The 14,575-nt window shown below is 58.9% G+C and overlaps 1 protein-coding gene across 3 annotated transcripts in view; it reads left to right on the top strand.

Moving 5' to 3' along the window:
* The window catches only part of GRAMD4 (GRAM domain containing 4), a 59,222-nt gene that overhangs the window by 15,213 nt on the left and 29,434 nt on the right, over nucleotides 1-14,575 (top strand). For 2 of the 3 annotated variants that reach the window (XR_001137956.1, XM_012655586.1), the window contains exon 4: nucleotides 13,735-13,855. Coding sequence is in view for 2 of the 3 variants with exons in the window: in XM_012655586.1 (XP_012511040.1) it covers nucleotides 13,735-13,855 (121 nt within the window). In the remaining variant the exon portion in view is untranslated. Of the gene's footprint in view, nucleotides 1-2,428; nucleotides 2,486-13,734; nucleotides 13,856-14,575 lie in introns of those variants that run through there. The other variant, XM_012655587.1, reaches the window with a different exon arrangement.

The raw sequence follows: 14,575 nt of genomic DNA, 5'->3' as shown, positions 1-14,575 counted from the left end.
CAGTAGACAGACAGTTTTAAAGATGAAAGCCATGAGTCCAGTATCACAGCTAAAAAAAAAACAAAAAACCCCAAAACCAGTTTTTCATTGATATTATGAGATAACCAACTTGAGCTCAGATTCCGCTAATCGTTTGAGTCCACAGCCAGGCGAGGCCACGCGTCGTGGGTGCCGGGGTGTCTCCCGGCTTCACCCCAGGCTCTCGTGGGGCTGCTGTCTCTGTCTCTGGCTGACCAGGTCATCTGCCGGGTGGACTCTCTGGACCCTGCCGACCCTCCCCGTGGACTTGACACACGGCCTGCCACGGTCGGTCCCCTGCGCTGCCCACACCTCCGTAGTGATGTGGTGACCTTCGAGGGAGGACCCTCTGGGGGGCGGCGTGTGCTTCCGTGGGGCGGTCTCGCCCTTCAGCGTCACCACCTTGACAGTCATGGCCCTGCCATCCCGTCTCCGTGTGTTAAAGGACACGTTTCTGCAAACATGCTTCCCTTTGTCACCTGTTTGGTTCCCCCCGGGTGTAGTTCATGTAGGGAAGGTGGGATGTGTGCTGGAGTTTTCCCCACTTACTCTCCAGTTTCAAAATAATGAGTTGAATTCTCTGCTTAGACGATCCTCCAAAGGTGACCCGGGAGGGTGTCGGGCTTTCGTGGGGTTTTTTGGTATCATATTGAAATGGTGGATTTAAACACATTTGATGTAGTTTAACCATTGTAGGTTGGTGGGGTTTGTTTTTTTTCTTTTTTTTTTTTTCTTCTGAATCAGGGTCTCAATCACTCTATTGCCCAGGCCGGAATGCATTGGCATCATCATAGCTGACGGCAGCTTCAGATCCTGGGCTCAAGTGATCCTCTCGTCTCAGCCTCTCAAAGTGCTGGGATTGCCGGTGTGCGCCACCGCATCCACCCGTGGGGGCTGTTATCTGATTGGTGCTCAAATAATTCTGCCTCTGGGCTGTGGAGCCTTTCAGCTGGCTTCTGAGTCCTTCGACACAATCCATGGTGGCCTGAGAGACCCCCTGCTTTTCAGTGTGACCAGATATCCCAGGCTTGTCTCCAGCATTCTCTGCTCCGGTGCTGGAATTAACCGTTTCTCAAAAACGCCCTGGTTCCTTTTGGTAGAAGTGGTGTTTACAGACTGAATAAGGATCCTAACATTCGTTGCTGCTGATTGGTCATAGCGACCTCTCTGGCGGCCAGGGCTGGGGCGTCGTGAGTTCGTACAGGTGCCTTGCTTGGAATTCTCATCCGGGACTCCTGGGTTTCTGTTCAACTCGTCCACGTCTTTGTCTTTCTCTGGTGCTGGAATCCTGGTTCTCGGTGAGTGTCACCAGCATTACTCATTTGTTCAATCCCACGATAATACACACAAGTCTCAGGATAACATGCCGGTACTGCTGCCAGCCACAGGCTTGCTACCGCCAGTTTGTGACTGTTTCTAGTTCTTTTGTCCTTACGGCGTGTCCCACTGGAGAGCTACAGATTAGCGTGTTTGACAGTCACTTGCAAGAATTTTTTCCCCTCTTTGTGGTGATGTCCTCAAATCAGTACGGTGTTGGGTTCATTTGTTTCTTTTTGCTTTAGATTTTTAGAGATTGTTCTTTTCAGAAAAAATTTATTTTGACATAATTTCATACTTACAGGAAAGTTACAAAAATACTACAAAAAATTCCTATATATTTTCATACATTTGTTCCCCAAAGGTGAACATTTTACACCGTCTGTCTCTGTCTGCCTTAGCTACGCGCCCACCCTTAGCTAGCTGCCCGCCCTTCCGTCCATCCGCGCGGTGTTTTCCTTGAGCTGCTCTGGGGTCAGTTGCAGACATGATGCTTCTCAGCTCCAAACACTCTGTTGTGTATTTCCTAACAGTGAGGATATTCTGTTATCTCACTGCAGGACCGTTATCAAAAGCAGGAAATTAACGTTGACACAATACTATTATCCCATCTAAGACCTTATTCCGACTTCTCTATCGTTGCAGTAACATCCTTTGTAGCAAAAGAAAGTTTTGGGTTGCGAGCTGCGTTCCGTTGTCATGCTCTTTAGTCTCCTTTCACCCGGAGCGGTCTCTCCACCTTTCTTTGTGTTTCCTGATACCAGTGTTCTTAAAGAGCACAGGTCAGTTTGTAGAATGCCCTGAATTTGGGTTTGTTCTCGTGAAGAGACACAGGTCATGTGATTTTGCCCGGTGTCACAGACGTGATGGCGAGTCCTTGGTGCGTCACAGCAGGAGGTACACGATGTCATTTTGTCCCATTGTGCATGGTGTAGAGAGTTCTTAAATGTATTCTTATTGCTGTCTAAAGTTGTTTGCACGGTTCCAAAGTCAAGGCATGTTCAGAGAAGTCGAGTTTCTCTCCCTGACCCCCTCTCCTCCCTTCCCCTGTAGGTGACCAGTTTTCTTTCATTAAAAATCGCACACTCCGTGCTTCCATGGACGTATTTTACAGAGACAGACGTGTGTTTGTTCTCGCCTTCCTTCTTAGGTAAGTGTCCCACAGTCACACTTTCTGCACACTCACATTCCATCCTGGAGGTCCCTCCAGAGTGGTGCAGAGAGGTGATCCCTGTACCGTTTTACATCTGTGTCCGCGGTGTGGCCGGCGCCTGGTTTCGCCCGCCTGGTTCCCTGTTGATGGACAGCTGTGTGTAGGCCGTTAGCAATAGTTATCTGTAGTTCTTACCAGGCTGTCTGCACCTCGAGGGTGTGGGCTGGACTTGTCTTTATATCCCTAGCATGTTGTCACGGATACAGTAACTCAGGGAAGGGAGGAGAGAGAGCTCCGGGAATGGGTGTGGAGAGAGCTGCGCCCCGGAGGCAGGTCCAAGAGGTCTGGTTCTTGACTCAGCCACTGATGAACTGTAGCTGTGAGCATTTCCCTGTTCAGGGCCTGAGCTCCCCAACTGTAAAACAGCTCAGTGGTCAGTGTTGAAATCCCATCCAATTACCTGTGGTGCTTTCTCGCAGAAAGAGACTCTTATTCCTCACGGAGGAGAAGAAATAGCCCGAGTGCACAGCAGCCTTCTCCTGTTATTAAATATTGAAGGGTACAGTTGTTCCTGTGAGAAAATGACACAGGCTGAAGAATGTGAAATTGAAATGCGTTTTGGCTCGTGGCTGAAGGCTGGAGCCTAAATTTGTTAAAGAAGTGCATAAATAAATTAAAAGCATCATATGTTTTTATTTAGCCCAAGATGCATTTCAATTGCTATTGCTTTTTGAGCACAAATGCACTGTATTCCATAGATTCTGTACATGAATATGCATTTATTGATCACCTGCTGCATGCAGGCTAGCAGCTACTGGGTGCTCAGTGCACATCTGAATGTATGCATGTATTTATGGATGGCTGGATGGATCAATGAGTGGGTGAAGGAATGGATGGATTAAGTGGAAGGGTGGGTGGAGGATGGACAGATAGACTAACAGACTGTTCCGCCACTGGGCATGCCCTTTTGCGCACCCTTCAAGGCCCCACCAGCTCGCATGCTGGATGCTGAGTGCTCAGTTGGAAAGGAAAGGGTGAGGGTGGGGCACAGGCTTTGGAACACACGATCTCCAAGCTCAGTTCCGGGTTGCTGGGCTAGAGCCCCAGAGTCCAGCCCATGGGCCGTGAGATGCAGGGCACCAGCTCACAGTGGGAGGCAGTCATCGTCCCTGAAAATCAGCTGTTCTGGATGAAAACGCTGGCTGGGATCCCATTTCTTATTACTTTATGTGGGAAAGGTTTTAATGCACTATTTGTCTCCCCTGAAGCTGGAATCAGTTTCCTAAAATGGACCTAACATAATGGTGGGCCAACGTGTAAGTAGCTGCCATCATGTTAGAATGGGAAATGCTGAGGATATGACCACTTCCTGGTAACAGGCGGTCCTTGCGGTTGACGGTTAGCTCATCATTCAGTAAGCGTTACCTCTGCGTAGAGCAGTAAGTGACAGCAGTAAGTAAATGTTAGGGAAAAAATGTGCACAGAAGTTTATAATAAAAGCAAGATATTTCCTGAAACTGTTTTTCCCAAGTGGGGAGGGTCATGGGCGGGAGGAGGTTGCAGCGCAGGTGTGCACTGGGCCCCGCGGTTGCAACCTCCAGTGGGTTGATTCGGGGAGGGCGTGGCTTTGTCTTCTAGAAGGGCCTGTGATGGTGCCTGGAGGGGTGAGTTGGGCCAGGAGCGCCGGGTGAGAGTGCAGGGGGAGGTAGGGGCAGAGCCCGGCTGGTGGGGCGTCCAGGTGTTCCAGGTGTGCAGGCTTCTCGGCCGGCCAGGAGTGGTTTTTTCAGTGGATCCTGCGTTTGCACTCCTGGCCTGGTGGGAAGGAGTTTTATTTAAGGATTATCACTTGATTTTTATTTTTGGGTGAGGCTGGGCCTGTTGAATCGTGTGCCGGGAGGATTCCGGCTCGAGAGTTCTACTTTCGCAGATTTAAAAGTAGCTTTGGAGCTGCGTTCCTTCCTCCCAGTCGCTTCCCTGTGGGCTGGGAGCAGTTGAAGCTGGGTGGTGGGATGAGCCGTGGCTTCACGGTGGCCTGCCGTGGCGGGAGCTGGGCACCTCCCCTGAATCGGGGTGGCCATTCGCTCCGCAGAGGATGTCCTGGGGGTCCCCGGAGTCCTTGGCCAGGTCCCTCCCCGTCCCTGCCCCCTCCTCCCAGGCGCCGGGGGAGGTGTGGAGCCTGGGTGGTGGCCAGCCCAGCTGTGCCGGGGCGAGCACTGTGCGGGGGCGAGCACTGTGTGTGGTGCTTTGCCAAGCCGGGCTTTCTCCTGCTCGCAGGAGCTCCATGTCCCTCACTCATTCTGCTTCAGCCCTTTGAAAGCAGTGCCAGTGGTCTCTGTAAAGAAACGGGGTGCTGCTTCTCATCCTCGTAAAGGTCCCTAAAAGCTTCCCCAGAGCTTGTCCTGGCTGGCGTGGACCCTGGCTGCAAGACGCCCATGGGTGTGAGGGTCCTTCTGGGTTCACATAGCACCCCCTGAACGGCCAGGGACGGGTTCTCCCCCGGAGCCCCCTCCCCCCCGGTGTATTTTGCTGCTCGACTGTCTCAGGGTGGGGGTGGGGAGGGGAGGCCTCAGCCCCTTGGGGAGCTGTCCTGGTTTCCTCCGGTGCCACGTGCCTTAGCTGTCTCACTTTCCTTCCTAGCGATCAGATGGCTGATTTGCTCTTGTGGGTTTGGCGTTAAGCAAAAGCCCAGTATGGGAAGTCATGAGTTATGGGACAGACTTCTCTTTCTGGGTGCACCGTTGGAACTTAGGTTTGAGGGGTCTGACTCCTTCCGTGGGCAGGCATTTTGGCTCCCTACCCCCACCCCGGCCTCCCACAGGCTTCCTTGCCCGGTTGTCTGTAACCAGGTCGGCTGAGTACTTCGTCCCGGCCGGCATCTGACCCTGGAAGAGGCAGCTCACAGGGCAAGAAACCACACCTTGCGGTCCTTGGACCTGGGATCCGCCCTTGACCTTGGATGTGGCAGCTCCTCCAGCCCTGCAGAGCTGTGACTTTGTGATCTAATGGGCTGGGCTGTGGCTCTTTCCCCCGGGGACCCACCTGTGGCTTAGCCACTGGCAGGTGTGAAGTAATACTCATCGTGGCCTCTCTGGCCCCACGGTCGACATGTGGGACCACCACGTGGACTCTTGCACGCACGGCTGTGCCCAAGGCAGGTGGAGCTGGGTCTCGGGAGAGCGGCTGTCCCTTTCCGCCCAGCAGCCCACGCGCCCTCAGGATGCGCTTGTGGCAGGGCACACGCTTGCGGCACACGCGGGTGACTCTGGAGCATCCCCTCCATTGGTGCATTTCACTACAAGGGTTTAGAGAAGGTCCGTGTGAGCTCTCGTGGTCGGGGCCACCTTGGGGGGTGCTGGGGAGTCCTGCGTCAGGTGCGCTGGGGGCCCAGCTGGAGGTGGGAGAAGAGAGATGGGAGGAAGGGGCTGGCTGGGGACCCTGCACTCCTGGAGGGCCCTTCCACCGCTGAGGAGGGCTCCTCAACATTTTGTGTGCCAAGACCTGCGGGGCAGGAGAGTCCATGCCAGGCCACGTGGCAGGAGGCGGACCATTCCTCCCGCCAGCAGTATGGTCGCAGGGGGATGGTGGGCAGAAGCACTGCTCCCAAAAGTGTCTTCCTTCTCCCTGGAGCCTGGGAAAGTGACCTCACGTGGCAGGGGGGACTTTGCAGATGTGAGTGAGTCACAGACCTGAGATGGGAGGTGGCCCTGGGTTACCCGGGTGGGCTCAGAGTAGTCACACGGGTCCTTATGAGGAGGCACCAGGAAGGTCAGAGGAGAGAGCGGTGCCGTCGCTGCCTGGGGCAGGAGCCGAGGGACACAGGCACCCCCAGAGCTGGAAATACCAAGGGAAGGAGCTGGCCCCGCCGACACCTCGACTTTAGCCAGGGGAGACCCATTTTGGACTTCTGACCTGGAAGAGAATAAATTCGTGTTGCTTTAAGCCCCTAAGCTTGCGATACTTTTTACAACAGCCACGGGGAGCTGGCGCAGGGCTGTCAAGAGGCTCCTCTGCCGCCCTGCGCGTGGCATCGATCCCACCCCACCCTGCGGGAGAGCGCTCTACCCTGACCGATGGAGCGGGGTGTGCCTGGACCACGGCCGGCAGCCTTGCCGTCCGAGCAGCTCTGGGTGTGCGGAGGCTGCGCCCGGGGCCGAGGGAGGCCAGGGCCTCTGCGGCAGCAGCAGGATCCACCAGAGAAAGGGCTGGGGCTGTGGATGGGGCTCTGAGGTTGGGCGGGGGCAGCCCCAGCAGAGACCCAGAGGGCAAGAGGCTGGATGAGCGGAGTCCGTCTGTTGGATGACCAGCTCAGCACGTTCCCCGGCAGGAAGACAGCCCTCCTGTTCTTTTCTTACTCAGGGGAAAGAAAGCTCCGTGACGGGGGATTTGTATCGCCTTTGTCCTGTGGAAGGACACGGCTGTGCTCTGCATGCTGCAGTTGACCTAAATGTGTCACTGCTGGACAGGAGGCCGGCTGTAAAGTCCAGTCCTTGGGTGCATGATGACCATTCCAGTCTCGGGGGCAGAGAACAGCAGGGGCCATTTGCTCAGAGAGACAAAGAACTTAAGGGAGGTGAATGGTCCGAAGTTCTGGTCAGAAATGCAGCCGTCTTTCTACCACCAGGACAGGAGGCACCGGGAAAAGGTGGGAAGCCTTCTCCTGGCTGTGCCGGACACTGGGGCAGGCTGATCTGCCAGGGGCGTCAGAGGAGCGCGCGCTGCGGGGAGGCCGGGGAGGCGGGGGGTGCTCCAGCCCCTGGTGGGGGAGGACTGCGGGGCTCTGTCTCGGCTCTGCAGGGCACCGTCCCCGGGGAGATCCAGGCTGCGAGGAGGGGCTGTGAGCATGCCTTTCCCCCGGCACACGGGCACGCCCTTGGGGAGGGTTGGTGTGTCCACACACGTCCCCGGTCCCTGGGGCTGGGACCGGCCCCTTTGGCGCAGGCTTTGGCTAATGCTCTGCCATGGGGTGGAACCTGGCTGTGCGCTGACCTTTCACGGTTTAGTGACACCAGGAAGGGACGTTCAGGGGAGGCCCCGTGAAGGGAAGTGTGGTTTCCTGTTGCTGGTGCTGGGAGGGGCTGACGTGCCTCCCCGACATGTGTAAACAGAGAGCTCTGGGCACCGTGACCTCCCGCGGGGCGGATCCGAGGAGGCGCCGGCGTGAGTGTCGAGGGCTGAGACGGGCGGATGGGAAAGTGTCAGGACCCTCCAGCCTTGGCCCTTCTCCTCCCCCCAGGAGCCCTGCCTAGGAGCCAGGCCCCGACAGTGTGAAGTGCCCTGCCTTCCAAGCGATAGAGTCACCGTCACAGCACGAAGACAGTGGATGAGATGAGAGGCCTCCATGGCGCTCTCTGGGAACCCGCCTGAGCTGGCTCCAAACTCGGGACTGAGCCGGGTGGATGCTCATCTCGGGGAGAAATGCTCAGTGGACAGGTGTCTGCGGGCTCATGGTGCGCCGGGTTCGCCCATCTGCCCATCCGCGAGCCGAGAAGGAGCCCCTGCTGTGTGCCAGGCCCCCAGGAGAGGGCCAGGGCTGAGAATTGGGTCCTGTGGACATGGCCTGGGGACACTGGGAGGGTGGCATGTGTTAGTCTCAGGTGGCCTGAGAATCTCCACACCTCAGGGAGGCCCAGGCTCCCCTGGCGGCCGGTGGGCGTGTGACCCCTCTGGGGCAGTGGGGGCTCTCAGGCTCCTTCGTGCTGGGGACGTAGATCCACCTCCTGGAGGCCCAGGGCCAGGCCAGGGTCGGTGCCTGGCCCCTCCCACTGGGTTCACACACTTGATGCCTCCCTGGGACCCACTCAGACGTCCTCTCCAAGCGGGGTGATGTCCCCAGCACTAATTTCCCATAGCAGCGCCAGGAGGAGCAGGGGGCCTGCGTCACACGGGGGTTAGTGAGGAGGTGGAGGTCCCTGCAGGGGTTGGGGTTTGTGGACTCACTACGTGTTTGGGCGGTGACCCCTGGGCAGGCCTCTCACATACCCTTGAATCCTGCAGGGCTGGGTCCCCAGGACCCCAGTCCAAGCCCAGGGCCCGTGTGCTCAGCGTCTGGGGAGGCACAGACGTCCCTCAGATGGCCAGGCCTTGGTACTGCACGCTTGGCACTTGCAGGATTCCCGCCGTGACCCCTCCTCCGCCTTGGCGTCCTCTCCTGTCCAGGACTCGGCCAGACCTGGTGTGTGTGGCCCTTGGCTCAGCACGTCTGCCCTGTTGCTGCATATGCCACTTGAGAACTTGCTGGGCTGTCCCCACCTGCCCACCGTCCCTTCCCCACACCTCACTGGATTCTTGTGGAGCCAGGCTGGGTCCTGGGGCCGGAACAGTGGCACAGTGGTGGTCCTGTCTCCAGAACCTCTGGGGAGGGGTGGGCACAAGTCAGATGCCTGCAGATAAATGTAGACTCGGGACGGGGGCCTGGTTACCAGGAGGTCACGTGTGCCACGCCCTCCTCTGTGGACCCGCGTCAACTCCCGGAATCCCTACCCAGCACCCCGAGGAGGACCCTGCTGCCCCCAACAGGAAAGAGCAAGCTCCGTAAGAGGAAACGACAAAGGGCCTTGTTGGATCCAGGAATGGCTGTCAGGGAGGTCACTCAGGGGACATGGTATCTGGGTCAGGACTGAGAGGTTGAGGGATCTGTCGCCCTAGAGGGCAGAGGGGTACTTTCTAGGGAGAAGGCCTGGCATGTGCAAAGGCCCTGAGGCAAGACCAGACTGTGGGCATTTGGGGACCTAAAAGGAAGTCCCTGTGGCTTGAACCTACAAAGCAAAGGTCAGGGGTTCCATGGGGGAAGCTGAAGCTGGGAGTGGGTGGGCGGGGCCCCCTGGGGGACCAGCTGAGAACTTGGCTTTTGTCACAAGCCCAGTTAGGAGGAGCTTTAAGCAGGAAAGTGACCAGTTCCAACGTACTTTTGGAGGAGCCTGGACCATGGCTCAGGGGCAGATTGGAGGGTGTGAGAGGAGCTGGTGAGGAATGAGGGGGCCGAGAGATGAGGAGAGGGCATGGATTTGGGGGTGCTTGGAAGGCAGAGTCCCAGAGATGGGGGATGAGGCCCCCCAATCTGCACCTGGTACAGGTCCCTTGTGCCATAAAGGAGCCAGCTGGCCACCTTGGGAGAGCTGGGGTGCAGCTCCCTCGGCAGGACTCTGGGGGCCTGGTCAGAGGCTCTGCCACCCCTGCCACCTGCCGCCAGCTGCTCTGCACTGGCGCCCTGGCCCGGGCTGGACCCGGCTCCCAATTCTGGTGTGGAAGCTGCCCAGGGCCCTGGGCAGAGGCCACCAGCCCCCTTCTGAGCTGTTCCCCACCCAGCTCCTTTCTGAGCACTTGGGGCATCTCCGGCCGCGGTGAGCCCTGTGGGTGGCACCGAGGTCAGCGTCAGGGTCTTGCTCTCAGGGAAACTTGGCCACGCCAGGGCCGGATGGTCTCCCCAGGACTCACGGGGGAGCTTTGGAGAGAACCTTGACTATCGAGAGCCAGTCAGTCACATCCCCACGGGAGTGGCCTGTGTCCTCCAGCCCCCCGGGGAGGGTCTTCTCCAAGCTGGCCCAGCTGCACGGCGTCGGGGGTCAAGGGAGTGGGAGCGTGCTGAGGACAGATCCCAGCAGGCCGGGCAAGCGAGGGAGGGCTCCAAGCACCCCAAATACTTATTAAGCAAATGGATCCTGGTTCTTGGCAAATGTAAACATTTTCTCACTGGTTGGTGACGGAATCCAGCAAGTCACCAGTGCTGCTGGTGGGCTGCAGCAGGTGAGAGGCTAGGCAAGAAGTTACTGACCTTTGGCCTTTGGGTTTACTGACCCTGATCCAGCCGTGGCTGTGCTCTGCCCGGACAAGGTCCTGCCATTTGTGCACAGCTGCTTCTCGGAACCAGCCTGGGACGGGGACCTGAGGCTGTTGTACTGATTTTGGCCTGAATTTGGGGGTCTCAGGCATGACCTTGTGTCCCCAAGTCTGATGAAGTGGCCAAGACAGGAGGAAGCCACTGGGGTCACTTTGAACATGTACCCATCCTACCCAGAAAGAAGCATCCAGGCTGGAGGCCTGCCTGCAGCCCCAGGCAGCTGGTTAGACCCGCAGGGGTTATCTGGCCCCACCCACGGATTTAGTGAATTCGTCAAGTGCCTTTGTCTCGGGAATGTCTTAACGGGTCTCCAGCACGTGTGGCTTTTCTTGCGGGAGTTTCCATTTAGTAAGGTCTCAGCTGTCAACCCCATGACAGGGTGGTCTGCATGATTGGAATCCAGGCTGACCGATCCCTAGACCCTTGGCCCCCACAGGCCATATCCAGGGCGACCTCTGGGTAGACACAGCATTTAGCTGACCCTCAGCTGGGTCCTGCAGCCATTGCTGCCCAGAAAACCAGGCTTGTCCCACCTGGATTTACCTGTGACCTCAGCCCTGGGGCCCACCTGGTATCGGCCCTGCCGTCTGCTGTGTGCCCAAGCCTGTCAGGGGGACGGGTGGGCTGGGTGGGGACAGCAGCCCTCTACCCCACCCCTGCTTGCAGAGGAAGATGGTCCTGAGAGGTGACTACCAGTCGTCCCAGGAAGCCTGAGTTCCAGGTGAGATGTTCTTGCCGTCTCCAGAGAGATGGAACCGACAGGCTGTAGAGACGCTCTCCACTTAAGGTGGGGCCGTGCGAGTCGAAAACGCATTTGGTTCTCTGACAAAGTTATCATAAAGTCAAAAAATTGTTGAGTTGAAGCATCTTAAGCCCAGATGCTCCTCAACTTAGAATGGGATTATGTCCCAATAAACCCATTGTAAAGTTAGAAAGCCCTAAGTTGGGGGCCGTCTGTGTGTGGAAACACACTCGAGGGATTTATCACAGAATTGGCTCACGTAACCGGAGGCCGAGGAGTCCCGCGCTGTGCTGCCCGCGCGCTGGAGACCAGGGAAGCTGGTGGGAAGATTCAGTCCGCTGAGGGCCTGAGAACCGGGCAAGGTGGTGGGTCCTCTGGTGTGAGTCCCCAAGTCTGAAGGCCTCAGGGCCAGGAGCTCTGATGTCCTCAGGCAGGAGAAGACGCACGTCCCAGCTCGAGGAGAGAGGGACTCCCCCTGCCTCCCCTTTTGCTCTGTTCCTGCCCTCAGTGGACGGGATGTTGCCGGCTCACCTTGGTGAGAGCGGATCTTCACTCAGTCTACAGATTCGAACGCTGATCTCTTCTGGAAACACACCCAGAAATAACGTTCTACCAGCCATCTGGGCATTCCATGGCCCAGTTAAGCTGACACATAAAATTAACCGTCATGGTAGCCTAAACACAGCAGCTCCTGACGCAGCCCGGGAAGATGCCGCCGCCTCCTCGCTGGAGGGGATCTGCCCTGCAGTGTGGGGACCACCTCTGCAAGGGTGCAGAGACCCACCACGCCTGCGCTCCCCGCCCTTGCCTTTGTAATTCCAGGCTGCTGGTGAGGTCTTCACGTTGCGGGTTAAGGTCGTTTTCAGTCTGGGGTGTGGCTGTCTTTGTCCCCCTCCCCCACAGTGGTGGCTCCCCAGGGCCTGCAGGGGCACCGTCGACTCCTTTCCCCCAAGCCCACCTGTGCTCCGTAGCAGGTGCCACTGCTCGAGCCCCCGGCCCGGCTCACCTCTGGAGCCACAGGAAGGGTGGTGGCCAGGCCACCCAGGTCTTCTTTGCCCTGGGAAGGGGCAGGGGAGGGGCTGAGCAGGGGATTCCAGCCCACACCCCAGCGGGCAGTGGCCCTCCGTGGGGCTGCAGGTGTGGAATCCCGCCCAGGCCAGAGCCGAGGCCAAAGACCCACCGAGAAAGCCCACCTGCCTGCCTCTGGGGCTGTCCCCAGAGTCTCGGAAGCTTAGAGTTTGACTCTAAGGCTTTTACTTCTAGGAGTTCATAAGCCGGATTTGTGAGCCAGTTATTGAGAATGGCTCACAAATGCGCGCCCTCTGCCTGCCACGCGTAGCCCGGCACTGCCGGGAGCTGTGAGGAGCTGGCCGCATGCACTGCTGCTCTGCGACCCCGCCTCGGGCTGCTGGCTGCTGTGCAGGGGGGTTCCTGGGGCTGGAGTCGCAAGGTTCCTCCCTGTCCTGTTGTCCCCCGACCTGTGGAGCTCGAGTGTACTCGTCCCTCCGTCCTTCCATTCCAGCAGCCATGTGCTGGGCACTGTTCTGGGCACCCTGTGTGGCCGTAGCTGCCTGCGTGGTGGCTGGGCTCCCTGGACCCCCCAATGTCCTCTCGGCTTCTGGTGCTCATAGGTGCCCCGTCGTGGACTAGCGGGGCTGTGTGGGCTGGGGGACGATCCCAGCAGGCTCCGTGCAGTGGCGCTGTGAGGCTTGAGCGGCCGTGTGGGAAGGGCCGGGAGAGGGGGCACCGCGGCCTCTGAGAAGGACCGAGGACCAGCGGGCATCGTAGGCGCTGGCTCTCCCTTTCATCTGTCTGTCACTTCTCGTTCTTCCTGCCTGTGCTAGGCCTCGGGAGGACAGTGGGGACGGCCAGGGCATCAGGCTTGTCATCAGGTGATCCTGCCCCATTGTTTGGGAGGCGGGGGCTGGGCTGGGCGGAGGGAGGCGGAGAGAGGCCGAGTCTGCGTCTCTCCGAGTGCTGGAAGTGCCTCCCTTCCTGGCTTCTGGGGGCCACCCGCACTGCCTGGCTCCTGGCCCCCCGTCCGCAGACTTCAGTCTCCCTGAACTCTGACCCTCCTGCCTCCCTCTGCCCAGGGGCTCTTCCCTGGGTACCTGTGACCTCGCTCCTTCATGTCACGCAGGTCTTGACCCAGATCTCGCCTTCTCGGTGAGGCTTCTGGGAGCAGCCGCGGTAGCTCCAGCTGTCTGTGCGCACCACCCAGCCGGCACACGGAAGCATTGCGTTGCTGTAGGGAGGCTGGCCATGGGCTGTTACTGTCCCTTCCTCGGGTGTCCTCAGGTGTGGCGGTGGCTGCGTGGTGCTCTGTCTTGCACCAGCCTAGAGCCAGCGCAGTGAGGGAGTCCTCACCCTTCCTCCTCCCACGTCTCCCCCTGACCATGTGGGAGGAGCCCAGTGCACAGCTCCTTCCCACGGTGTGCGCCCAGGCAGAGGGGCAGAGGCTGCGGCCGCCTGGCACGTGCTGGGGGGACCAGCGCACCCTCTGTCTGGGCGCCCCCACACGTGAGAAAGTCCAGGTGCTGAGGTCTGTTCCTGGAACAGCAACTTCTCTGCTGTCCCCGAGGTGGGCACCCCTGCCTCCGTATCTTGGAGTCAGAGGGGGCAGAGTGGGTGTGAGTGGGGGTCAGCCTGCTGTTCTCTCCCCCACAGAGGAGGAGCTCCGGAAGCTGCGAGAAGAGACCAACTCGGAGATGCTGAGGCAGGAGCTGGACCGGGAGCGGCAGCGGAGGATGGAGCTGGAGCAGAAGGTGCAGGAGGTGCTGAAGGCCAGGTACCTCGCACTCCGCTCCCCCTGCTCGGATGCCCGAGCGGCCCTGGCCCTGCGAGTGGGCAGTGTCAGCCCTCCTGGCTCTGCGGGACCCCGAGCACCTCAGGAATGTCACCCTTCGTCCTGGAGGGGTCTGAGGGCGAGTGGTCATTACAGGCCTGGCCCCCGACTGCCCGGGCCTAGGGCTGGCCTGTGCCTGTCTGGGCCGTGGTCTCTGGAAAGGGCTGTCCTCCTGTGCCCTGGGCTGGTCTGGAAAACGGGCAGCCTGGGGACAGTGCTCCTCGTGGTCACCCGGGCCAGGTGGGGACAGGACTTAGGAGAGAATTGGTGGGGGCCTGTGGAGCCCCAGAACCGCTGAACCCACAGTCTTGGCCAGCAGGTGCCCCCTGTCCTATGTGTCCTGATTCCAGTGTTTGGCCCCAGAGGCTGGCCGGGCCTCTCAGGACCTTCTGGGGACCCTGACTCCCCCCACCTGGCCTTTGTGCTCTCCCACGCTCGCTGCCCCTCCCTGGTCTCGGCTGCAGACCCTCCAGGCTCCGCAGCTGCCCACCCTGAACACTCCCTGCCCCTGTGGCCCTGCTGGGCCCTGGGCACCCCTCCCTCCCTGAGCCTCCTTCGTCCTGGCAGGTTCACCCTTCCTGGGGTGGCAGTGCTGCCCCAGCTTCTAGAGATGTTTGCAGGTGACGTCTTTGTTCTCAGACGGGTCCCGCCCCGTGTGGGGTT

This window comes from Propithecus coquereli, unplaced genomic scaffold (assembly GCF_000956105.1).
Source record: "Propithecus coquereli isolate 6110/MARCELLA unplaced genomic scaffold, Pcoq_1.0 Scaffold480, whole genome shotgun sequence".
Taxonomy (NCBI): domain Eukaryota; kingdom Metazoa; phylum Chordata; class Mammalia; order Primates; family Indriidae; genus Propithecus; species Propithecus coquereli.
This window is presented reverse-complemented; position numbering and strand designations above follow the sequence as displayed.